The sequence below is a fragment of the Mobula hypostoma genome, chromosome 16 (genome assembly GCF_963921235.1).
Source record: "Mobula hypostoma chromosome 16, sMobHyp1.1, whole genome shotgun sequence".
Classification (NCBI taxonomy): Eukaryota; Metazoa; Chordata; class Chondrichthyes; order Myliobatiformes; family Myliobatidae; genus Mobula; species Mobula hypostoma.
Genome location: NC_086112.1, coordinates 45,163,100 through 45,190,056, shown reverse-complemented (window position 1 = coordinate 45,190,056; position 26,957 = coordinate 45,163,100). Strand labels below are relative to the sequence as shown.

Sequence of the window (26,957 nt, the reverse complement as noted above, 5' to 3'; positions counted from 1 at the left end):
TGTTGCCTGATCTGCACATACACATTCTTTTCAGTTTTTAAAATTTTGATGCAAATTTCAGATTTCTTTTCTCTGTTGGGGCTTGCAATTCACCCCCCCCCCCATTAAAAACAATTCTGACCAATCCCAGAGTTCAGGCAGCCACGTCCCAAGCGACGGAGAATCCATCAGTTCTCTTTGGGAAACCTGTGCTGAGGATGTATGAGTGTAGTCGGTGGAAAACCCAGGGGGACACCACCCTGGGAGATCAACCCCACCAGGTACGTGTCAGGCTGGGATTTAAAATTAAACTGACAACAGTTCGAGGTTCCAGAGCGAGGAGTAAGTCACACCAACTGCGTTAATTATCACCTCCCAGAATGATGGCAGACTCTAGCTCCTTGTGTGTAATCGCATCATGGCTAGGCGTGTTCTGAAGTTACAAGAAACCCTATCAGCAAGGATACGAAACTGCTGTGAGAGGATTAGAGGCAGCTTTACTGATTTGCTGCCATTTCCACAGGAATTTCAAATGTTTTCCAGAGAGTCTGCTCTGAGTGCTCTGAGAAAGAAGCCCCTCCTCTTCCCTGGGCTGGCTTTTCAGGGGATTGGTTACAAGTCTTTGAGGTTAAAGGTACCTTCTTCCCTCCAGAAGTTTGTGTAGTTTGCCAGTCAGCTCATTGTGTACCTGCCTCTCTCTTTCACGGTACACCACTCAGTTAGGCAGGATGGCAGACCGAGCTCCTTTCGACACCAACCTGATCACGGTGACCCGCTTCGTGCTGGAGGAGGGCAGGAAGGCGAAAGGCACCGGGGAACTGAACCAGCTTCTTAACGCTCTCTGCACTGCTGTCAAGGCGATTTCCTCGGCAGTCAGGAAAGCGGGCATCGCCAACCTGTAGGTATTCGCTGTCCAGCTGTTACTCCACTTAGCCTTAAGGGAGTCAATGTATTATTTGGTGGCTTTACGCAGCCCCGTGATGTGCTTGCAGTAGTTTTCTAAAACTTGTAACACGGTTCCAGTTTGATTTTGGGCGCTCTACCACACGTTGAACGTAAATATAATAAACCATTCCCATCATTCTTTTTCGGTTGCAGAACGTACTTTGAGATAAGGATGTGCAGAACTTTTGCAAAACATGCTAACTATGCGACAAAATTGCTGAGATTGACCAATACACGGACCGCCCCCCCCCACGTCAGTTTGTATTTCAGTGCTATATAGTTTTGTTATGCGAGAAGGAAACCCCTAATCATGTTTTTTTTTAGTTCTTGCTTCAGTGCAGGTGCTATTTCAGAAAAAAAACCATGTTTGTTTAGAAGTTTGGATTCAGTCCCTTTCCTTTTGGGGGTGTGTAATGTGTATTTTCCAATCGGAATACGCCCTCGTACTCCAGGAAGTGCTGTCTCATGCTTACCTCGACTTAATTCGTTCTGAAAATCGTTTTAAATTTTCTAAATATTCATCTCCAATCTATAACTACTCCACCCTAGTTTAATATCGCATTGCCAGGGTAAGCCTTGAAATCTGAGGTACGGCTGTTTCATTCTATTGTTAATTACAATGCAATTCGCCTTTACGCATCCCCACTCTGGATTTAGGATTCCAGTGTCACTTTTGAGCCCATCAGTTACTTTTATTGACAAAGTTTACACCCGTTTAAAAATCCATCGTCTTATTTGGTTGGCAATCAGTGGTGAGCGGTGTGTTGCAGGGGTCGGTGCTGGGCCCGCAACTGTTCACGACATACATTAACGATCTGGAAGAGGGGACGGAGTGTTCTGTATCTAAATTTGTGGATGATACTAAATTGAGTGGAAAAGCAAATTGTGCAGAAGATACGGAGAATCTGCCGAGATAGGTTAAGAGATTGGGCAAGGTCTAGCAGATGGAGTACTATGTTGGTAAATGCGAGGTCATCCACTTTGGAAGGAAAAATGAAAGCAGATTATTATTTAAATTGGTAAAATAAAATTGCAGCATGCTGCTGTGCTGAGGGACTTGGGAGTGCTTGTGCATGAATCACAAAAGGTTGGTTTGCAGGTGCAGCAGGCTATCAAGAAGGCAAATGGAATGTTGGCCTTCATTGCCAGAGAGATTGAATTTAAGAGCAGGGAGGTTATGCTGCAACTGTATAGTGTGCTGGTGAAGCCACACCCGGAGTACTGTGTGCTGTTCTGGTCTCCTTACTTGGGGAAGGATATACTGGCTTTGGAGGCGGTGCAGAGGTTGATTCCAGAAATGAAGGGGTTAGACTATGAGGAGAGATTGAGTGGCCTGGGACCGTTCAGGCTGGAATTCAGAAGAATGAGAGGAGACCTTATAGAAACATAAAATTATGAGAGGGATAGATAAGATAGAGACAGGAAAGTTGTTTACACTGGTAGGTGAGACCAGAACTAGGGGACATAGCCTCAAGATTCAGGGGAAGTAGATTTAGGACAAAGATGAGAAGGAACTGCTTTTCCCAGAGAGTGGTGAATCTGTGGAATTCTCTGCCCAATGAAGCAGTGGAGGCTACTTCAGTAAATAAATTTAAGACAAGGTAGGATAGATTTTTGCATAGTAGGGGAATTAAGGGTTATGGGGAAAAGGCAGGTAGGTGGAGATGAGTTTGTGGCCAGATCAGCCATGATCTTATTGAATGGTGGAGCAGGCTCGATGGGCCAGGTGGCCTACTCCTGCTCCTATTTCTTATGTTCTTGTGTCCTGTTAATAAGGTAATGTTTCATTGAAACTTGAATTTTTTTTCAGAAAAAAAGTTGCTGTTTACCAGATAATCTTGGGTCTCAAAGGTGAAACATTCCATTCACTTTTTTTTTAATGAAGCTTATCCAACGCTGAAGAATGATAAAATGTAGCAATTACGTTGTCTTCTTCAGGGTGTTAAAATTTATCAAGATCCAATAATTTCAATAGGTTCTGTGTGACTAAGTTACATAGAATATTTTCTGCCCTCTTCTCGCTCTACTCTTCACATCTGCCATGTGTTTTACTCACATTTTCTTGGCCTATTTGCCTGCTAAAAAACATTGTACTAAACTGCACTTTATATTGCAAGGTGTTCATTTTAAGCTCTGATCTATTGCAGACTATGCTTGTTGATATCCCAGATAATTATGTTTCATATTCATACATTGGTTGTATAGATAATCTATTCCTAAATGGTTACACTTGTACCCAGTCCACTAACTTTGTTCAGCTCAATCAGTAGTCTGTTAGGAAAGGATCTTCTTAAAATGGTGCTGTTCATTTCTTTAGACAATGGACAATAGGTGCAGGAATAGGCCATTCGGCCCTTCGAGCCAGCACCGCCATTCACTGTGATCATGGCTTATCATCCACAATCAGTACCCTTTTCCTGCCTTCTCCCCATATCCCTTCGCACCGCTATCTTTAAGAGCTCGATCTAACTCTTTTCTGAAAGAATCCAGAGAATTGGCCTCCACTGCCTCCTGAGGCAGAGCATTCCACAGATCCACAACCCCCCGTGTGAAAAAGTTTTTCCTCAACTCCGTTCTAAATTGTCTACCCCTTATTCTTAAACTGTGGCCTCTGGTTCTGGACTCCCCCAACATCGGGAACATGTTTCCTGCCTCTAGCATGTCCAATCCCTTAATAATCTTATATAAAAATGAGAAAACAATGGATAGAAGGAATATTGAATGGTGTTAAAAGCAGACTTGAGTTCTTTAGTTATCGTGCAATCAAATGTATCCACAAACTCCGGTGAAGCAAGGAAACACAGTAATTGCCATCTCCTACGTGAAGATATGAAGCCAAACCAATTATGGTCAAGATGACCATGAGCTTTCAGTTCTTTCCATTTCAAGTGGAAACATCTGCAGTATTTATGAATTAGCTGCTTTTGGATATATCAATATGTTACTAAGAGCAGAATGAATACTTTCATTTCTCCCCCATAAAAAGGTGATTGGTGACAACTTTATTAGATTTTTCAAGTTATGGTGATCTTCAGAATGTATCGGGACATAATCAAAGTTCAAAATAAATCTGTTAACAAAGTACATATACCACCATATCCTACCCTGAGATTCATTTTCTTGCAGGCATTCACAGTAGACCAAAGAAATACAATAGAATCAATGAAAAAATTATACGGAAACAAAGACAGACAAACAGCCAATATTCAAAAGACAAACTATACAAATAAAAAAACAAATAATAACAATAATAAACATTCCAGGATGAGCCTCTGAGCCCACTATAGTTTTGTCTAGCTTTAAACCCACTCCCTAATTTAGAGAATTGGATAAAAATAGGATGCCAAATCAAAAATAACCGAACAAATTATATCTTGACACACCTTCGTAAGTTTATTCGTAAATTTTGTCAGCTCCATCTTAGGTACTAGCCTACAAATTACTCAGGATACCTTCAAGGAGTGGTGTCTCAGAAAGATAGCACCCATTATTAAGGACCTCCAGCACCCAGGGAATGCCCTTTTCTCATTGTTACCATCAGGCAGGCGGTACAGAAGCCTGAAGGTACACGCTGTGTGATTCAGGAACAGCTTCTTCCGCTCTGCCATCCGATTCCTAAATGGGCATTGAACCCATGAACACTACCTCACTTTTTAAATATATATTATTTCTGTTTTTAGACTATTTTTAATCTATTCAGTATACATATACATGTAATTGATTTACTTATTTTTATTTTTAATTTTTTTCTTCTGTATTATGTATTGCATTGAACTACTGCTGCTGCTGTTAACAAATTTCACGTCACATGCCAGCGATAATAAACTTGATTCTGACTTTGATTCTGATTCTATACATGGACAATTTGGACCATAAGACCATAAGACAAAGGAGCAGAAGTCGGCCATTTGGCCCATCGAGTCTGCTCCGCCATTTTATCATGAGCTGATCCATTCTCCCATTTAGTCCCACTCCCCCACCTTCTCACCATAACCTTTGATGCCCTGGCTACTCAGATACCTATCAATCTCTGCCTTAAATACACCCGTTGACTTGGCCTCCACTGCCGCCCGTGGCAACAAATTCCATAGATTCACCACCCTCTGGCTAAAATTTGAAATTATACACCCCCTTCATCAGTAAAGCTTAAGCTATTAATTCAAATAGTGAAACTAACTTCTAAAGGTATAAACATGAAATTTTGACTAGATAAGTGCAGAACATTAAACATAAAGAAAGGTGCAATAGAGCTAGTAGAATATGAAAGAGAGCAGCAGATAACAATACAACCGATGGATGAATATGAAACATCATTATCTGGGATATCAATGTGCAAAGAAAATAGATCATAGTGCGATGATAAGGAAAAACTTTCAATGGGATTTACTTGAAGGCTTAAGAAAATCTGCCAAACAGAGCTCAATAGTGAAAATATAACAAAGGCAAAACACTTTCACTATACACATATTAGTGTATTCTTTTAGTGTTATATCTTGGTCCGAAACCAATCTAGAAAATTTATAAAGAAAAATAAGAACTGAAATGACAATTGTTTTATTTTTATATCATGTAAGTAGTATATTTACATCAACTAAAACAGAATTCAGCTTTCCAAGCGAGCGTATGCAATTCTGATAAGATGTGCACACCATTAAACTTAAATGAAAGCATAACCCAGAAAAATGAAGAAATTAACACTATAGAATAAAAAGTTAACCAATGGAAGAGCGTGACCCTCCAGAGAAGACATCCCCATGATCTGAGCAGACTAGATGTTGACAAGGAAGTGTCAATTGCTTGGCTCAGAGTTGGAGACCTCTTCCCAAAGATAGAGGGATTCCCTGTAGCAATAAAGGACCAGGTAGTTAACAAAAAAAAATAAAAATACGTAATAAGAGACCAACAAATTCAAGACAATAAATGCAGAAAATGCCAAGAGAACCTAGTAACAATCCAGCACATCCTGCAGCAGTTTAACACAATCTGATAACTTACACAGGCACAATCAAGTGGCAAACATCAAACACCAATATCTTCCTTTAAAATACAAACTTATAAAAGACACCAGACTAGAAATATAAGTCTGATCCAGTTTTACAGTCAGAGTCCTACAAATTATATTACAGCCATTATCACAGACAGGACAATCCATATCAACCATCAAGAAAAATATTACGTGATAAACAAACAAGAACAACTTACTTAAAGATATAGCCATTCCAAACATACACAACATACAGAAATCAATAAGTGAAAAATACCAGAAATGTGTTGAATTAAAAGACTATGCAACATGAACAGGGTACAGATTGTCCTAATAGTATAGCCAAGCAGAAACAACATCATTCCTATGGTCCTGATCAAAAAGCTATAGAACCTGGGCCTTTGTACCTCCCTCTGCAACTGGATCCACAGCTTCTTAACCAGAAGACCGCAACCTGTGCGGATTGGAAATAACATCTCCACCTCATTGACAATCAGCACTGGCACACCACAGGGATCTGTGCTTAGCCCACTGCTCTGCTCTCTACACCCATGACTGTGTCACTAGGCATAACTCAAATGCCATCTATGAATTTGCTGGTGATACAACCTTTGTTGGCAGAATTTCAGATGATGATGAAAGGGTGTACGGGAGCGAGATGTACCAGCTAGTTGAGTGCAGCAACAACCTTGCACTCAACGTCAATAAGATCAAAGAGCTGATTGTGGGCTTCAGAAAGGGTAAGATGAGGGAGCATGAACCAATCCTCATGGAGGGATCAGAAGTGGAGAGAGTGAACAATTTCAAGTTCCTGGGTGTCAGTATCCCTGGCAACCTAACCTGGATGCAACATATTCATGCTGCTATAAAGAAGGCAAGACAGTAGCTATTTTTCATTAGGAGTTTGAGGAGATTTGGTTTGTCAAATAAAACACCCAAAAACTTCTACAAATGTAGCGTGGAGAGCATTCTGACTGGCTGCATCACCGTCTGGTATGAGGGGGGCTACTGCTCAAGGTCCAAATAAGTTGTAGAAACTTGTAAAATTAGTCAACTCCATCGTGGGTACCAGCCTCCATAGTATCCAAGACATCTTCAAGAAGTGGTGCTTAAGGAAGGTGGTATCCACCATCCCCAGCACCCAGGGCATGCCCTCTTCTCACTGTTACCATCAGAAAGGAGGTACAGAAGCCTGAAGGTACACATTCAGCAACTCAAGAACAGCTTCTTCCCCTCTGCCATCTGATTTCCAAATGGACATTAAACCCATAAACACTACCTCACTACCAGTCCTGCAGAAGGGTCTCGGCCTGAAATGTCAACTGTACTCTTCTCCATAATTGTTGCCAGGCCTGCTGAGTTTTCTCTAGCACTTTGTGTGTGTTACTTTTTAATTTCTGTTTTTTTCCACTAATTATTTTAACTTAACTTTTTAATAGACATATATATACTTAATGGAACTAAGTTTTGGTCTCTATATTTATTTATCATGCATTTCATTGCACTGCTGCATAAAGTTAACAAACTTCATGACATCATGACATATGCTGGTGATATTGAATCTGATTCTGGTATCATCCCGAAGTCACTACACAAAAGCATTAAACAATTAGGCACACACAGCAATAGTTATGTGAATCCTCAGAAATCAGCAATACAAAACACCACTAGAGTAGTTCGAAAGGCCCAGCAATTGAGAATTGAGTGTGCATTGGTATGCCCGGTCCTCAGGTTTTACCAGCTTGAGTTGAGAGAAAATAAGTAGTAATCATGATACTAAGGACATGAGTTATAGAGTCCTTAGATTGTGAAATCAGTTCAGTATTGAACTGAGTGAATCTGTGCAAACTTCTGAGAAAGAAGACCGCCATGCCTTCTTTGAAATGACACTTAAGGGCTGGTCCCAGGAGAGATCCTCTGAAATGATAATGGCAAGGAATTTACGGCCATCCATCTCTGATCCCTTAATGAGATCTGGCTCATTGTCACTCAGTTTCTTCCTGCTGTAATTGATAATCAGCTCTTTGGTTTGCAGACATTGAGAAGTCGACACTCAGTAGAAACTCCTATCCTCATGTTCGGTGATTAGCTTTAAAATATAATACAGATTATTGCGATATTCGTGATATCTGTTCCTATTATTTCATATGAAGGGCATACGTTCCCATGTGAGAATCATGAACAGTCATATCCTAATTGCAGCTGCCAGAATCAATAGAGTTTACTGTTTTAAGATTCAGTTGCACTAAACTACAGTACTTTATCACAGAAGGAAGAGGATAACTGGCAGTCAGGACTGGTCAGAGGCACTGACAATAGTACCGTTGCCATGGGAACCCGTGTGGAATGAAGCATATTGCATATGCTTCTCAGATAATTTAGCTGTGTCTGAACTGTCCTTTTAAAGCAGGGGTTCCCAGCCAGGGGTCTATGGACCCCTTGGTTAATGGTAGGGGTCCGTGGTATAAGAAGGGTTGGGAACCCCTGCTTTAAGGCATCCTGCTATTGTATGACTTTCAGCATTTAAAAGGATATCTCAGACATTATCTGAGAAGCATATCACATACAAGAAAGTGTAAGCAAAATTGTATACAATACTGTCCCTGCACACGCTCAGAAAAAGCGATGGGAACATCTAGAATTGTACTGTAGCATTTCTGAGCTTCCCTGAACAAAATTCTGAAACACTGAAAGCCAGTTTATTAATCTGTGCATTTTGAAATAAGTTTCTTTTAACAGCACTTCCCCTTAATACCATGCATTACATGTGACATCTAGTTCCTAAATTAAGATTCCTAAATAGAATGACTAAATAGTTGTAAGTTTACCAAACTTCATACGATAATGTGTAGTGTGCTAGCACTGTCAGCATTACACAGCACATCTTTTCTGTTTTAGGGAAAGCTACCCATTAATTAGCCTGTGAAATCTAGTCCACTAAAATACATTGTAAACTGATTTAGTCAGCATGAATTAGATAAATAGATCTTTCACTAAATGAATCTGATTTTGTTCATTTGTAAACAAAAATCTACAATCCTTTAGATGGGTTTTCTGAAGGGTTATTAATAATTAATTTGATACTTCAATTAGCTTTTCCCTTGTGCATGGAACTCGAAGTGCAGAGTGTCTGGGTATGGGTGGGAATCACAATCCAAATAAGATTTATTATCTCTGACACATCTTGTGAAATTCATTGTTTTAAACAGCAGTACAGTACAAGATATGAATAATTAAGTTAGAAAACAAATGAATAGCACGAAAGGTGAATTGAGATGAGGGTAAGGGCACACCCATTCCCCTTTGTCTTTAAACCTACGAGATAGGTTCTTATGTGTAACCTGCCTTGCATTACTAATGATTTCTGGTCCGTGGTGTCCTGAACTATATTGCTGGTGTGACAAACCCCTAATTTTTTGCAAAGCTGCAAGCGCTCTGTATATGTTCTAGACTACATCACATTCTTGCCGAGCACTCTTTAGTTTGGAGTATGCTTTACCGATCGTACTCTTCAGTACACAGAACTCTTATCACTTGGACCTCTGAAATGTTGCAATGAAGATCGAAAATATTTGCTAACCAGTTAATTATTAGCTCATTTCAAAACAGCAGCAAACCTCCAAAAACTCTAATATTTTTAAAACTTTAACAAAGCTTTTATTGAACAAAGAAATTTACAAGACAAATTACACCAGCATAGCTTTAGTTTGAATGTTGACGTTGGATTCTTCAAATATGTAACAGAAAATAGCAAAATGAATGGAGAATCAAGGTTTTTAAAAGAGCTTTCAATATGTTGATTAATTAATAAACAGAGATACATTGACACAGAAAACAAGAGTACAGTGGATAGCAAGCTTGTTTAAAGATGGAAAACAAAAAGAAATAAGGGATTAGGATATAGAACAGTATAGCACAGTACAGGTCCTTTGGCCCATGATATTGTGCCGACCCTTTAACCTACTCCAAGATCAATCTAAACCGTCCTTCCCACATAGCCCTCCATTTTGTTTCATCCATGTGCCTATCTAAGAGTCTCTAAAATGTCCCTAGCGTATCAGCCTCTACCACCTCCCCGGAAACACATTCCACACACCTACTATTCTCTGATAAAAATCTAGTTAGCTATTTTGTGAGGCACAAGGGAGAGAATGGAGAGCCAATGGGCATTTGGTAGAACCTCTGTTCAGAAAGGACTGCTCAGAATATTCTACAGACTTTGGAATCAAATATACAATATCTGATGAAATGTCATCGACCTCAAATGTAAACTCCGTTTCTCTCTGTACAGGTACCACCAGACCTGCTGGCTTCTCTTTTGACAGATGCTGCCAGACTGGCTAATTTCTTTTTGTTCCATCCCTTCTCTGGTCAGAGGCCCAGCCACAGGGAAAGGATCCAAAAGAAACCTGCTTATTAGTCCCTGCTTGGGTGTCTTCTGGATGATGTAGCTGCAAGCACGTACTAAGGAGATGAGTTCCAGAGGTGCTGAGAGTGGACCATCAAGGCAGCATCTGTATGAGTGGGCATAGCAGGGAAAACATTCCAGTAATTGCAGTGATATCTCGTGCGAAGGACGATGGTTACGGTTGTTAGTATTCAATCAATTCAGCCCCAAGACATCATTGTAGGGCAATTTCCTAAGCCTAGAACCCAGGTTGATTCATTGATGACTTTTCTTTGCATCATAAAGACATTAGGCATATTCGCCTATTGCTGACTAAATGTTCAATTGTACTCACAACTCTTCAGCAAGTGAGGCAATCTATCTATGTAGCAAGACTTAGAAAACAGTCAAGCAAGGGCAAATAATTGATAAGTTAGATTTGTGCTATAGAAGTGTGAGATACTACTGCATCCAGCAAGAGAGATTCTAACCACTTATCCATTAGAGTCTCCAAGCCTCCCGGACGTCTACATCTGCGCCAAGTGCATCGAGATGCAGCTCCTAAGGGACCGCGTTACGGAACTGGAGCTGCAGCTCGATGACCTTCGTCTGGTCAGGGAGAGCGAGGAGGTGATAGAGAGGAGTGGAAGGCAGGTGGTCACGCCGGGGCCACGGGAGGCAGACAAGTGGGTCACGGTTAGGAGGGGGAAGGGGAAAAGGCAGGTGATGGGGAGTACCCCGGCGGCTGTGCCCCTTAACAACAGGTACTCCTGTTTGAGTACTGTTGGAGGGGACAGCTTACCCGGGGGAAGCGACAGTGGCCCTGCCTCCGGCACAGAGTCTGGCCCTGTAGCTCAGAAGGGTAGGGCAAGGAAGAGGAGGGCAGTTGTGATAGGGGACTCGATAGTAAGGGGGTCAGATAGGCGATTCTGTGGACGCAGTCCAGAGACTCGGATGGTAGTTTGCCTCCCTGGTGCCAGGGTCCGGGATATTTCTGATCGTGTCCAAGATATCCTGAAGTGGGAGGGTGAAGAGCCAGAGGTCCTGGTACATATAGGTACCAATGACATAGGTAGGAATAGGGATGAGGTCCTGAAAGAAGAATATAGGGAGCTAGGAAGGGAGTTGAGAAAAAGGACCGCAAAGGTAGTAATCTCGGGATTACTGCCTGTGCCACGCGACAGTGAGAGTAGGAATGCGATGAGGTGGAGGATAAATGCGTGGCTGAGGGATTGGAGCAGGGGGCAGGGATTCAAGTTTTTGGATCATTGGGACCTCTTTTGGCGCAGGTGTGACCTGTACAAAAAGGACGGGTTACACTTAAATCCTAGGGGGACCAATATCCTGGCAGGGAGATTAGCGGGGGCTACTGAGGTGACTTTAAACTAGAATGGTTGGGGGGTGGGAATCAAATTAAAGAGGCTAGGTGTGAGGAGGTTAGTTCACAACAGAGGGATGGGAACCAGTGCAGAGAGACAGAGGGGTGTAAAGTGAGCATAGAAGCAAAAAGTACAAAGGGGAAAAGTAAAAGTGGCAGGCCGACAAATCCAGGGCAAGCATTAAAAAGGGCTAAGAGAGTTGTAAAAGAGCGCCTGAAGGCTTTATGTGTCAATGCAAGGAGCATTCGTAATAAGGTGGATGAATTGAAAGTGCAGATTGTTATTAATGATTATGATATAGTTGGGATCACAGAGACATGGCTCCAGGGTGACCAGGGATGGGAGCTCAACGTTCAGGGATATTCAATATTCAGGAGGGATAGACATGAAGGAAGGGGAGGTGGGGTGGCGTTGCTGGTTAAAAAAGAGATTAACGCAATAGAAAGGAAGGACATAAGCCGGGAAGATGTGGAATCGATATGGGTAGAGCTGCGTAACACTAAGGGGCAGAAGACGCTGGTGGGAGTTGTGTACAGGCCACCTAACAGTAGTAGTGAGGTCGGAGATGGTATTAAACAGGAAATTAGAAATGTGTGCAATAAAGGAACAGCAGTTATAATGGGTGACTTCAATCTACATGTAGACTGGGTGAACCAAATTGGTAAAGGTGCTGAGGAAGAGGATTTCTTGGAATGTATGCGGGATGGTTTTTTGAACCAACATGTCGAGGAACCGACTAGAGAGCAGGCTATTCTGGACTGGGTTTTGAGCAATGAGGAAGGGTTAATTAGCGATCTTGTCGTGAGAGGCCCCTTGGGTAAGAGTGACCATAATATGGTGGAATTCTTCATTAACATGGAGAGTGATGTAGTTAATTCAGAAACAAAGGTTCTGAACTTAAAGAGGGGTAACTTTGAAGGTATGAGACGTGAATTAGCTAAGATAGACTGGCAAATGACACTTAAAGGATTGACGGTGGATATGCAATGGAAGGCATTTAAAGGTTGCATGGATGAACTACAACAATTGTTCATCCCAGTTTGGCAAAAGAATAAATCAAGGAAGATAGTGCACCCGTGGCTGACAAGAGAAATTAGGGATAGTATCAATTCCAAAGAAGAAGCATACAAATTAGCCAGAGAAAGTGGCTCACCTGAGGACTGGGAGAAATTCAGAGTTCAGCAGAGGAGGACAAAGGGCTTAATTAGGAAGGGGAAAAAAGATTATGAGAGAAAACTGGCAGAGAACATAAAAACGGACTGTAAAAGCTTTTATAGATATGTAAAAAGGAAAAGACTGATAAAGACAAATGTAGGTCCCCTGCAAACAGAAACAGGTGAATTGATTATGGGGAGCAAGGACATGGCAGACCAATTGAATAATTACTTTGGTTCTGTCTTCACTAAGGAGGACATAAATAATCTTCCAGGAATAGTAAAGGACAGAGGGTCCAGTGAGATGGAGGAACTGAGCGAAATACATGTTAGTAGGGAAGTGGTGTTAGGTAAATTGAAGGGATTGAAGGCAGATAAATCCCCAGGGCCAGATGGTCTGCATCCCAGAGTGCTTAAGGAAGTAGCCCAAGAAATAGTGGATGCATTAGTGATAATTTTTCAAAACTCGTTAGATTCTGGACTAGTTCCTGAGGATTGGAGGGTGGCTAATGTAACCCCACTTTTTAAAAAAGGAGGGAGAGAGAAACCGGGGAATTATAGGCCGGTTAGCCTAACGTCGGTGGTGGGGAAACTGCTGGAGTCAGTTATCAAGGATGTGATAACAGCACATTTGGAAAGCGGTGAAATGATTGGACAAAGTCAGCATGGATTTGTGAAAGGAAAATCATGTCTGACGAATCTCATAGAATTTTTTGAGGATGTAACTAGTAGAGTGGATAGGGGAGAACCAGTGGATGTGGTATATTTGGATTCTCAAAAGGCTTTTGACAAGGTCCCACACAGGAGATTAGTGTGCAAACTTAAAGCACACGGTATTGGGGGTAAGGTATTGGTGTGGGTGGAGAATTGGTTAGCAGACAGGAAGCAAAGAGTGGGAATAAACGGGACCTTTTCAGAATGGCAGGCGGTGACTAGTGGGGTACCGCAAGGCTCAGTGCTGGGACCCCAGTTGTTTACAATATATATTAATGACTTGGATGAGGGAATTAAATGCAGCATCTCCAAGTTTGCGGATGACACGAAGCTGGGTGGCAGTGTTAGCAGTGAGGAGGATGCTAAGAGGATGCAGGGTGACTTGGATAGGTTGGGTGACTGGGCAAACTCATGGCATATGCAATTTAATGTGGATAAATGTGAAGTTATCCACTTTGGTGGCAAAAATAGGAAAACAGATTATTATCTGAATGGTGGCTGATTAGGAAAAGGGGAGGTGCAACGAGACCTGGGTGTCATTATACACCAGTCATTGAAAGTGGGCATGCAGGTACAGCAGGCGGTGAAAAAGGCGAATGGTATGCTGGCATTTATAGCGAGAGGATTCGAGTACAGGAGCAGGGAGGTACTACTGCAGTTGTACAAGGCCTTGGTGAGACCACACCTGGAGTATTGTGTGCAGTTTTGGTCCCCTAATCTGAGGAAAGACATCCTTGCCATAGAGGGAGTACAAAGAAGGTTCACCAGATTGATTCCTGGGATGGCAGGTCTTTCATATGAAGAAAGACTGGATGAACTGGGCTTGTACTCGTTGGAATTTAGAAGATTGAGGGGGGATCTGATTGAAACGTATAAGATCCTAAAGGGATTGGGCAGGCTGGATGCGGGAAGATTGTTCCCGATGTTGGGGAAGTCCAGAACGAGGGGTCACAGTTTGAGGATAGAGGGGAAGCCTTTTAGGACCGAGATTAGGAAAAACTTCTTCACACAGAGAGCGGTGAATCTGTGGAATTCTCTGCCACAGCAAACTGTTGAGGCCAGTTCATTAGCTATGTTTAAAAGGAAGTTAGATATGGCCCTTGTGGCTACAGGGGTCAGGGGGTATGGAGGGAAGGCTGGGTTCTGAGTTGGATGATCAGCCATGATCATAATAAATGGCGGTGTAGGCTCGAAGGGCCGAATGGCCTACTCCTGCACCTATTTTCTATGTTTCTATGTTTCTATTACTGAGTTTTCCACAATCAATTTCTTGGGATTACCATTAAGCAGAAAGGCATCTGACCCAGTTGAACAACTACTGTGGACTTAAGAGCAGATCAGAAATGAAGCACTTCCCACCACCTACAAAACAGAAAATCAGGTGTGAAGAAATACAGTCCTCTTGCCTTAATGAGTTTAGTTCCAAAAACATCCCAGAAATTTTGTAATATCCAGGACAGAGCGGGCTGCTTGATTTTCATTACATATATCATCCAAAACTTTAATTTCCTTCACTATCAGAGTTCAGGGTATGACCGCGGGGTATACCTCCTATAAAATGCATCACAGTTATTCATCCAGGCTCCTCTGGCAGCATCTCACCAATCTCTGAGGACTACCATAAGAATGAAAGGGCATTAGGTCCATGGGAACACAGATACCAGCATGTTCCCCTCCAAGTCATACGCCAGACTGACTTGGAACCATACCGCATTTTCTTGATCATTGCCAAGTATAAACCCTGGGAGTACCTTCAGCGGAAGCAATGCTGTGGTTCAGGAAGGTGGCTTACCATTCCCTTTCCTATGGTAGTCGGGAAGACAACACACCGGCCTCGTCAGTGATGCCTAGAATAATGAAGAGAGTGGTAAAAATATGGAATTCACCTGGACACGGACTGATTAAAGGAAAACTGTACAGTTGCTGTTAGGAGAAGCTAAATAAACAATGAAAGGAGAAGGAAATAGGATGATGGTGGATTGGGAAAGGAAAGATGGGCAAAGGCCTGAGGGGAATAAATGTTGGCATGGAATGGTCGAGCTGTATAAATGATTTCTATGCCAATTAGTTTATGCAAAAGTACAAGAATAAAAATACAATTAAGAATATATCCACAGTATACCTATGTTAAAACAACTCTGGGAACGGGTTCCCACCATTCATTAATATCGCACTCAGCTGGAAGCAATAATCTCAATTGTTATATTCACTTTTCCCAATCCACTAGGGAAAGATTTTGTTTTCACTATTTATCTTTGGATAACTATGTTTATTCCTTAACAAATGTAAGTATATTTGAAATAACTTTTGATTGTATTCCTTGATTTCATTTGGAAATCTGCTGATGGGTAATTTTTCTTCAAGGCAATAACGGAACTCCAACAAATAATGGAGGTGACAAATAGGGCTGCAAGAATTTAAAAGTGTCATAATTTTGTTTGAAACAGGCACTTAAAATTCATTGTGACATATCTTGTTGTTAGTGCCTGTCTCTATATCAGTTTTAAAAACGCAAACAACAGGAATTCTGCAGATGCTGGAAATTCAAGCAGCACACATCAAAGTTGCTGGTGAACGCAGCAGGTCAGGCAGCATCTCTAGGAAGAGGTACAGTCGACGTTTTAGGCCGAGACCCTTCATCAGGAAACGTCGACTGTACCTCTTCCTAGAGATGCTGCCTGGCCTGCTGCGTTCACCAGCAACTTTGATGTGTGTTGCTTCTATATCAGTTTCTTCTTTTTCCCTGAAGTCCATAGGTGGGGGAATAGGGCTGTAGTGAATTCATAATAGCCTGCTTTGTCTAATTTCCTGAGGGGAATGTAAAACAAACCAAACCAGAATATCAAGTCATAATTACTAAGCCCAAAGCGTTCTATTTACTGCGGCTGCCATACAGGATTATCTTTTAAACATGCCAGAGGGGAAAGACAAAGCTGATGCTTTTGGAGTCAGAAAGACTTAAAATGTTTACAGGTTTATTGAATTTCTCCAAATTAATTCCTGTCAACTTTTAATGACTCTATAAAGATTGGCAGACATAATCAGCTGTGTTTACCTTTGCTATCTTTCTAAAGTTTACACGGTTTTAATAGATCTGCTCAGTTTAAAAGTCTGCTTTCAGTTATCTAGTTTTGCTGACACAATCATTCTTTAAAGTTTAAACTGCAATGCATGGAAGATAGGTTGATTTTTGGTCTGGGGTTGTCGCAGTGCAGTCTAGGTAGAATATGTAATCTGCCTGATGAATGCTGTTCTCCAAAAGTCAGGATCATTTTCATTATTTTCATAGGAGGGAGGAAATCACAAAATCAGGTATAAGACATGCAACTAATTGTCTCTGCTACAGCCTGAAAGATATTTTAAGTGGTTACAATTTAAATCTTAAATCCCATTCAGTCAGCTTGTTTTTAAAAGGCAAACGAGACAAAATAGATTGCTGATCATGCACTTGCAATTTTAAATTGCCTGACATTTTGGAATAAGCAACTTGGATACATTATGTCATTGGTAGGATAATTTTAGTGCTCAGCCCAGAATTTTCTGCTCTTACTTGTTGAAGCAACCAATGCTATAACCTTGGTGCAAGGTTTCTACCCAACTTGCCTCAAAATTTTAAAATGTAAACAATTATACAGAAGGATGTGTCCGAAGCTTTGAAATAATCTTCCAAGGTTCTTTGTGTGACAGTTTATGTACAGAAGAGAAATTCAACTTATAGCCATCTGCTTTGTGTGTAGCATTCATTTTCAACCTTGAAACTTTCACATTCAACCTGCTTTGAAAACTTATCAGAATTTTCTTGGTCTGACTGACTTCTCATGATCTAAAAGAGAAACCTTAAATGTGCAAATTAAGTTCCAATTTTAGTTTTAGGACCCAGAATGTAAAGTGCTGACTGATCTAAAGAGATGTGGCTTGAAGAACTACCATGGCCAGTGTGACCTAACCAACAGAATCAATAGGACTTCTAGGAGCAAGGCAAAATAAAAATAAAATGGTTTACATTTTTAAAATAACTGTTGAGCCTAAAATGAAACTCGGATTCACTGGAGGAAGGAATCAGCCATTGGCTATCGTGAGCTTGTTCCACTATTTAGTAAAATCAAATCGCACTAATCCTGTACTTCATCTAGTTTGCCAGTCGTTCCAAATTTCCTTTGATTTCGTTGATGTCTTAAACTGTCAAACTCAGTCTTGAATATGCTCCATGACTGAGCACACACCATCCTGTAAATTGGGGAATTCCAAATATTTACAATGTTGTGGGTACCTCCTCATTTCTAACCAGGTGTCCCATTTTGCTGAGATTATATTCCCTAGGTCTAGACTCTTCGGCTTGAGAAACTACATAATGCTGAGGAATCCCAACAGGACAGAGCTCCGCCATTGGACTCCACAAAAACCTTAAACTTACAATGAGTCAGTGCAAGTCTGAGACTTAACTCAGAGCAGCTGGCTGCAAGCTGAAGCTTCTCTTTAACAGCCAAGCATAAACAACACCATTCAGCACATTATAAGAAGCTATGAATAAGATTAACATCTAATTTCTGTAGATGTCTTTGCATAGCAAATATTTCTCTTTATCCAGGGAAATTATGTACAATGATACTAACACCTAATTTCTTTTCCAGGTATGGGCTTTCTGGAGGCGGTGTCAATGTAACAGGAGATGAGGTGAAGAAGCTCGATGTACTTTCCAATGACATGGTAGTAAACATGTTAAAATCCTCCTTCAGTACATGTGTCCTTGTATCCGAAGAGGAAAAGAATGCTATCATCATAGATCCAGACAAACAGGTCAGTACAAAGGAAATTAATTTCTAAAATTTTAAGAGAAATTTTACAAATTTTAAGGAAAAGGTTGTAAACTTTGTAAGATTAAACTTTATAAAATTTCTCTTAAAATTGTACAGTTTGTAGAAATGACAATTGTGGTTGGATAAAGCATGCTGTATAGGTTTATTTTATATATTAGACTGCATATGCTTCAAGTGTTGCATGTAATTTGTTGATTATCAATGGGTTAGAACTTGTTCATTTTGCATTATTCTCAGCTGGGGGTTTAACCTGATTTATCCTAGAGAAATACTGTGTTCAATGCCAGCTCTGTCATTTACCTCAATTTAATCAGAATGTTAATCCAGCGGTGCCATTGTAAATGACTGACACATGGTTCATGCATTTAACTTCATGAAGGTTGTGTGGGGATATTGCATCAGAGAATTTGCGGTGAGTTCTTTCCCCACACCCCATCCCTCGTGGCTCTGCACATCTCAGCCCTTCTGCCTGATGACCATCTTGCTGAGAGGCTAGGCATTTGGAAAATCAGAAATGGCACAAGGTATCATTTGGATGTGGGAGTTGCTTGAAAAACCAGCATTTATTCCTCATCCTAATGGGCCCTTGTGAAGGGTTGGAAGTACTCCCAAAAATCAACTGTGTAAGGATTTTGTTGTGGGTGTGCATTCAAAACTACTGCATAGTTGTTTTAGTAGTTTTCTTGCAAGGTAAAGAAAATTGGAAGGAATGATAATGCTACTTTGACAAATATATCCTTACTTTCAGGGAAAGTATATTGTTTGCTTTGATCCACTAGATGGCTCTTCCAATATTGACTGCCTTGTTTCCATAGGAACAATTTTTGCTATTTATAAAAAGGTAAGCATGACTTGACATTTTTTCTATTGCCTTGCCAAAAATAAATGAGGTGTGAAAAAATAGTTCTTTAAAAACATAAATACATTGATTTCACCATAAAAACATAAATACATTGATTTCACCATAAAAACATAAATACATTGATTTCACCAGTGTCGGATGTCTTTGTCCTTCAGCAATTGCAGAGATATATTACTGACTGGATATTTTTATAAGGTTTATGTAAAGCTTCATTAATTACAACAAGGTGGCATAGTATTGGGGGGTGGGGTGGGGAGTAGTCATGTGAGGGCAGTCACAGCTTCAGGCTGGCCAATTCTACAATAATGCCTTCAACAGTGCAACAAATGTCAAACCCATCATCAAATCAAGTCTGCTGGGGTCATCTACTGTATCTGGTGCTCCCGGTGTGGCCACCTGTATATCGGTGAGACACGACGTAGATTGGGAGACCGCTTTGCCGAGCACCTTCACTTTGTCTGCCACAAAAAATGGCCACCCATTTCAACTTTACTCCCCATTCCCGTTCCGGCATGTTTCAGACCATGGCCTCTTCTACTGCCGCGATGAGGCTGCACTCAGTTTGGAGGAACAACACCTTATTTTCTGTCTGCATAGCCTCCAACCTGATAGCATGAATATCGATTGCTCAGACTTCCCGTTAATTGACACCCCCGACTCTTTCACCATTCCCCATTCCTGTTTCCCTCTCTCATCTTAACTGCCCATTACCTCCCTCTGGAGCTCCTCCCCTTCCCTTTCTTCCATGGTCTTCTGTCCTCTCCTATCAGCTCTTTATCTCTTCCACCAATCAAATTCCCAGCTCTTAACTTCACTCCCCCCCATTTTAACCTATCGCCTACCATCTTGTATTTCTTCCTCCCCTCCCCCACCTTCTTACTCTGACTTCTCCTTTTCCTCTTCCTTTCCAGTCGTGATGAAGCGTCTCGGCCCGAATCGTCGACTGTTTACTCTTTTCCATAGATGCTGCCCGGCCTGATGAGTTCCTCCAGCATTTTGCATGTGTTACTTCGGATTTCCAGCATCTGCAGATTTTCTCATGTGTGTGATCATGTGTAATAATTGATCAGGTCCATTTCTATCTTGGGTGGAGAACAAAACTAGTTTGACAGGTAAAATTTTCCACTTCCAAGCAGTTAATAGGAGGCTGGATAATTTGGTGGTTTCACGGTCCAGTTGTTTAAACGGAAATTTCTTGCTACTATAAGAGTGTAATATTCTCGCAGCTCCTTGGATTTACTGCATCATTAGTCAAGAGGCAGGGAGAATATTAGATTGGTGTTAAATCCAAAACTAAAAATACCGACTCAATGACTTCATCAATGTGAGCTAAATAGAAAATTAGTTTGATGTGGCAGCTTTGTAAAATGCTGAGTATATGATCTTAGTCCTACATTTATTGAATATATCTGATTCTGGCCAGATTAGTCAGCTCACCCTGGCTCTAACCAACTAGACAAAGTTTGTCTCTGTTTGGTTTGCTTAGTTTTCATGGTAGAAGTTCCAATTATCTCGTAGGCCTCCCTTGGTCAGGATCGACCATCGATGTTGCATGCTAGCTGTCTAGATATGCAAGCCTGGGCAGTATAATATGGAGAGCAAGTTGTTGCTCATGTAGCAAACTCCCCCTCTCCATGCATCTGATGAACCCAAAGGAACAGCAAAGACCGATACATTTTGGTACTACCAGCATCGCAGGAGTTGTCAGTCAGCATTGATGCAGGACTGCCTTAGGGACTCCAGCTCCGGAATTTTCCCTCAGGGTTTACTCCCTAAGCCTTCCCCATTAGCGGGGAAGACAGCAGAGGTTTGAGATCAGAGTTTTCCATCTCTTAGGTGAGCTGCCAACCTCAGCTGACAAGCCCCATCTGCCCAAAGCGACGGTTTTAAGACACCAATAACCCACCATTGCCCCTTTTCCTGTCAATAGAAATGGTTTTGCTGGGCTTAGCAGCTAAGCCACACGTGAAGGCCAGGAAGTGGACTTGGTTGTCAGGGGCCACACCCCATTGGGAACATTTAATAGGTAGTGAGACCTTGTCCCCATTGCCACCCCAACATATAAAAACCTTAAGGAACCATTACCAATATCTGAGTAGAAGGAAATGGCAACACCTAAAGTTTGAAAGAGATTCATTTCACGGTGCTAATGTACACACATGGGTCAGCTGACCAGAATGACCTATTCTGTAAAATTCTACTTACTTCAGTTTCCACTTGGCTTGGTTAAAGATCCTGTCCGCACTTCTATTTGATCAAGAAAATTAGGAATTTCTTAGGACTAAAGCTATTATCAAAATTGATGCATCATTGCAGAGCCTCAAGTATCCTTTGTGGGAGACACCAAGATGTGTTTATTAGTTTTTCCTGTAAAATTTTACTGGGAAGACAGTGGGGCTGTTTATCTGCACATCATGATCGTTAAAGTACTCTTTGGTTTCTTAAATGATTGATCTTGTTTGCCGCTAGGTTCCTGAAGGGAACATCAATTGCCCATTAGTATTTTTCACTTATTCTTCAATTTCTTTTAATAGACATGTGCCTTTATTTCCTTTTTATGTCCATAAAATTTTAGTTTAAATCTGCTTTATTCTTTGCTAAACATCAGCTAAATGAATGACCTGAAAAATTAACTCTGTAACATCCATTCCAAAGTGGAATAAATGATGAAAGGAGAAAATCATTCCTTTCCCACTCTTGACCTAATGGGTGTGATGTTCCGAAATCACAAATGAAACAGCCAAATATTCCTGGTTTAACTTCCATGCCGTGCTTTATCTGGTAGACTCAGTAGGGTGAGCAATTTTAATTCTGGGATTGACGATGTTGCTGGATTAGGGTTGAGGCTGGGGAGATTAGGCCTGTTATTGCTGCAGAGATAAAACACCACTTTCCTATAGCCACAACCTCCGCCCTCCCCCTCAATAAAACACAAAGTTCACATCCATTTTGTGCAAGATTTGACTGGCCCATTAATCAGTGCTAACAAAAATGTTCTACCTATAGCATAGCGGTTGGCGCGTCACTGTTACAGCTGAGGGCGTCAGACCTCATTTACGACATCATCTGACTTTGTATATTTCTCCCCACGAGCATGTTGGTTTCCTCTGGGTGCTCTGGTTTCTTCCTATGTTCCAGGGATGTACCACTTAGTAGGTTAATTGGCTGTTATAAATTGTGCTGTGATTAGGCTGGAGTTAAATAGGTGGGTTGCTGGACAGCATGGCTCATTGGACCTGAAGGGCCTGTTCCACACTGTATCTCGAAGTGAAAAATAAATAAATATAATCCTGGCTATGGTTGTGATATTGATCTCCCCATTCTTGGTTTTCAAATAAAGACAAGATCAAACTCATACCATTCTGCCCTTCATTGACCAGTAGTTGCAGATACTCACTAATCAAATTCATGCGTGAAGGATAATCCTTCATAGGAAGGCTAAGAAGTTCTGTTTTGGTCACTGCCTGTACTATTAGGACAGGTGGAGGGAAGCTGTATCATTAACGTTCCTACGTACTTTTAGAATGTAATGTGTTTTTCCCCTATCAGATAAAGCTGGTAACGTGTCCTTTCTGTATATTCAGACTTCTGACAGCCAGCCAAATGAGAAGGATGCTTTGCAGTCGGGTCGTAACATCATAGCAGCTGGTTATGCACTGTACGGCAGTGCCACAATGCTGGTATTGTCTGCAGGAAAAGGAGTGAACTGCTTCATGCTGGATCCAGTAAGAGCTTGAAACTTGCATTATTTGCTGAAAGTAACAAAAATGAAAAGAGTCATTCCATCAAATCTATTTGTGATTAGTAAACAGGAAAAAATCTATTGTTGTTTCTCCACTACCACCACCCCTACACCTCTCCCCACCCCACCATGTCATGTAATCACCTTTTCGTTCATTGTATTTTTTTGTTCCATCCATCGTTAAGAAAAATAAGTTTGTAACAACTCCTTATCGTTCAACCCTGTCAGTACCATTCCCTGACTCAGATCACATAGCACTACAAATTGACTTACCTTACAAATGCCCTGATCAATTCTAATTCCATCTCTTCTACAGGGACTAGGTTCCAGATTGTAACCCCTCTCAATGTGAAGCAAAATGACACATATCGATTCTTTTCAGTTTTACTGAGTGATAAATCAGTGCTAATAAAAGATTTCAGTCTGTAATTCAGAGTACATTTGTAATATTGACTTTTTCCATACTTGGGGAGATTTGGAATGGTCATTGATTGCTGGCCCGCAATTAGCCAGCAGTCAGAAAATTCTGGTATTACTTTGTTAATTTTTGTTAACGGCTGTCTTTGTTTACCAGTGGTAGATTCATGCTTCCAAAGATGTGTGAATGATTACCTATAATAAATTAACAACTGGGTTTACATTCTTTGCACAATCTACTCCTCCATGATAACTTGTGTGGACTACAGATCATAGTGCTACCTGTAACATTTTCAGATGTGATAGGAAACTTTTGATAGCTGCTTCAATGATAGAATGTTTATTCTACCTTGGAAATAGTGATACTGGTTCTTGTAACTAAACCATTTCAATTCAGACCAATCAGTGTTGCTTGTTCTATCTATGCAAATGTGTAATCTTAATTCTACTCAGTGTATAGATTAAATCTTTTGCACTGGTACAACTGAGACTTTGGATGTCAATTCATCCTCCATGCTGTGCATTTATAACTGACTTTAATTAATAATTTGTAAATCTAGGCTATTGGAGAATTCATTTTGGTGGACAAGAATGTGACCATGAAAAAGAAGGGAAATATTTACAGCATTAATGAAGGCTATGCAAAGTACTTTGATCCTGCAGTTACAGAATACATAACGAGAAAGAAATTTCCAAAGGTATGGTGAAGAACATTGTACTTGTTTAAATAGAGCATGCAGCCTCTTTCATCTATCTAAAGTAGCAGATCCAAGATGACTGTATGTAACAGGAGATGGCATGGTCGCGTAGTGGTTAGCACTCCCATGAAACGCATGGGCTCTCTCCAGGTACTTTGGTTTCCTCCCACGGTCTAAAGGAGTACCGATTGGTGGGCAAATTGGTCATGTGTTTAGGCTAGGGTTAAACCAAGGGTTGCTGGGTGGCATGGTTCAAAGGGGCTGGAAGGACTATTCTGTAATGTAACTCAATAAATAAAATAAAGATGTACCTCACTTTGACCCACAGGATGGCAGTGCTCCCTATGGTGCAAGGTATATTGGGTCCATGGTTGCAGATGTTCATCGGACCCTGATGTATGGAGGGATCTTTCTGTACCCCGCCAATTCAAAGAGTCCCAAAGGCAAGGTATGACTGGAGCCACGCAAACCAACTCTTCAAAAATAAAACGTAGAGTGTTCAAAACCCACTTGCAAACATTTATTTTCTATGACCTTTACCAGGTGTCTGTTAGTGATCTCCTGGTGTATTTATTTAACTGCATATTCTGCAAGCAATATTTCAAGATATTCTCCTTTAATGGGTTCTTGACAGAATGTATTCATTCATTATTGTGGGTTTGTAATGCAAAGAATGGGAATAATGAGAGTATGAACACTGAATTCTGGTACAAGTGTATAGAGAAGTGCAAGGGAGTGTGTGCCTAAAGCGTTGAACTAGTAGGATAGCTAAATCAGATGATAAAGAAGGTATGTAGCACTCTTCCTTGTTGCCTGCGTGCATAGGATGCAAGCATAGGGATATCAAATGTAAAGTCTATAAAACATGAGGACAAACCTTGAGTACAGATATACTGTAGCTTTTTCTATAAATGCTATTTTCTATAAAAAGTAAATGCAGTCCTAATTTCTATTTTAGCTTGGAAGTCACAGTTTTAACTGACACTTCTTGGTCAACTTCAAAGCTGTCTATTTCATTATGTTTCAGTTAATTCAGGAGACACACCATACTTTCACTGTCTTCATGTGTTTCAGCCGCCCTGTAGAGGGCCCCGTGTCATCACTTCCACCTCCTACTCATAGCAACCTCCAGTGCAAAATCTCTGGAAATATTAAATGAGCAAGTACAACAAACATGAGAAAGAATTCCAGTCAGGCAACATTTTTTCTTATAGTCACCTTCCCAAATTTAGCCTCCTAAACAGAACCAACATGACTATACGTATCAGGCTTAGACTGGGTCAGCTTTGGAAGAATCTGCAAGTCCTTGGAATTATCAATAAATTATTGCACTAGGGTTGAACTATTAGTGACCAATTGGACACATGGATATTGTGGTGTCCTTCAATGCAGGGTTAAGTGGATATGTGTTCGTGGATCAGGATTCTTGTCAAAGGCCATGCTGAATCAGAGAGCAAGAAAACTATAGGTCTGTGGGCTTTAGCCAAATTTATTCAGCTGCAATTTGTGAGTTACTTTGGCGTTTCCTACCACTTTGTACCTTATGTAATGGAAGAGAGTGATGAGGCAGAAGAAGACAGAAAAGTTCAGGAGAGAGAACCAGAAAATGAGTAACAGCATCTTTCTAACACTCACAGAACAACCATATTATCAGCCAGGATGACATAATGCCACAGAAGTGTTACTGAGACTGCTTCCCTAGGGCAGTAAGGCGCCTCATCCATCATCCTAAACATTAATTCCCTCCATCATCAACACACTTTGGCTCCAATGCATCCAATCAACAAAATGCACTACACTTACTCACCTGGGTTACTCTGACAGCAACTCCCAAACTTGCATCCTCAACTACCAAGTTAGACCAGTGCTGCAGGAGCATAGAAACACCACCAGTGATATGTTCCTCTCTATGTCACAAACTATTCTCACTTGGAAATATATTGCTGCTCCTTTGTTGTCACTGGATTTAAATCCTGGAACTCATTTCCCAATAACGCTGAGAGTTCCTTCCCAATATGGACTGCAGAAGGTGTTTTAACACTACCTTTTCCAGGACAACCTGGGATGGGCAATAGATATTGGATTACTCAATATACCCCGATCCTGAGGACTGAATAGCTGTTCTTTTTTAAAATCCAACACATTTTGACATTACTGCACTCTGTTGCAGGGAATTCCTCTAACTGCTTCTTTATGTTGTCTGGTTGAATGGTTTGACAGAGGTAGTACGTTTTTGAGGAGAAAAATCACCAAGTGATTTGGGATTGCTGCTCAGTGACCTCTCCTAAAAAAAATACTCAGACTTAAGAATAAGGCCAATAGGGTTTGTGCTCACTGGGAAATATATACTTAGGTCATGTTCCTGATGACTGGGAGGGGAAAGAACTGAAAAAAAAATAGCTTTTACTTCACAAACTAATTTCTTGAATGCTCTTTTTTTAGCTTCGACTTCTATATGAGTGCAATCCTATGGCATACATTATAGAGCAAGCAGGAGGTATGGCCACCACAGGAAAGGAAGCAGTGCTGGACATTGTACCTGAATCCATTCACCAACGGGCACCAATCATAATGGGGTCCAGAGATGACGTTCAGGAGTACCTCAACATTGTAAATCAATCTTCATAGAGGCATGTAATGAAGAAATGTGAATGCAAACTCTGAATTAAGAACCTGGACCAAAGATAGTTAATTTCATCCTTGCAGAATAACATTTCAACAATAATCTGAATCAGATCATTGATTCCAATTCCTAGAGCTGTCTGTGGTGTATTTGAGGTCAGCATAGTTTTTGTATGTCTTTATATAACTAAGTAAACAACATCTGTACCATGTACATACATTAATGAAGGAGTAAAAATAAAGACATCGATCATTTA

General features: G+C 40.9%; 1 protein-coding gene across 2 annotated transcripts; it reads left to right on the top strand.

Annotated features, from left to right (window-relative positions):
- The first annotated feature begins 186 nt into the window (after window positions 1-186).
- On the top strand, window positions 187-26,957 carry LOC134357373 (fructose-1,6-bisphosphatase 1-like). 2 transcript variants are annotated; one of them, XM_063068871.1, is made up of 7 exons: window positions 187-260; window positions 18,174-18,339; window positions 19,108-19,200; window positions 22,806-22,946; window positions 23,941-24,078; window positions 24,407-24,526; window positions 26,521-26,957. In XM_063068871.1, the coding sequence occupies exons 1-7, from the start codon at window positions 202-204 to the stop codon at window positions 26,704-26,706; spliced, it is 903 nt and encodes a 300-aa protein (XP_062924941.1). In that variant the 5' UTR covers window positions 187-201; the 3' UTR covers window positions 26,707-26,957. The 2 variants fall into 2 exon arrangements, with proteins under 2 accessions (XP_062924941.1, XP_062924940.1); XM_063068870.1 differs by lacking the exon at window positions 187-260 and adding an exon at window positions 620-877.

Coding starts and splice junctions, on each gene's coding strand:
- LOC134357373 (XM_063068870.1), top strand. CDS start 708: ATGGCAGACCGAGCTCCTTTCGACACCAACCTGATCACGGTGACCCGC. Junction 18,340..19,107: donor TCATAGATCCAGACAAACAG/GTCAGTACAAAG, acceptor CCTTACTTTCAG/GGAAAGTATATTGTTTGCTT. Junction 24,079..24,406: donor CGAGAAAGAAATTTCCAAAG/GTATGGTGAAGA, acceptor TTTGACCCACAG/GATGGCAGTGCTCCCTATGG.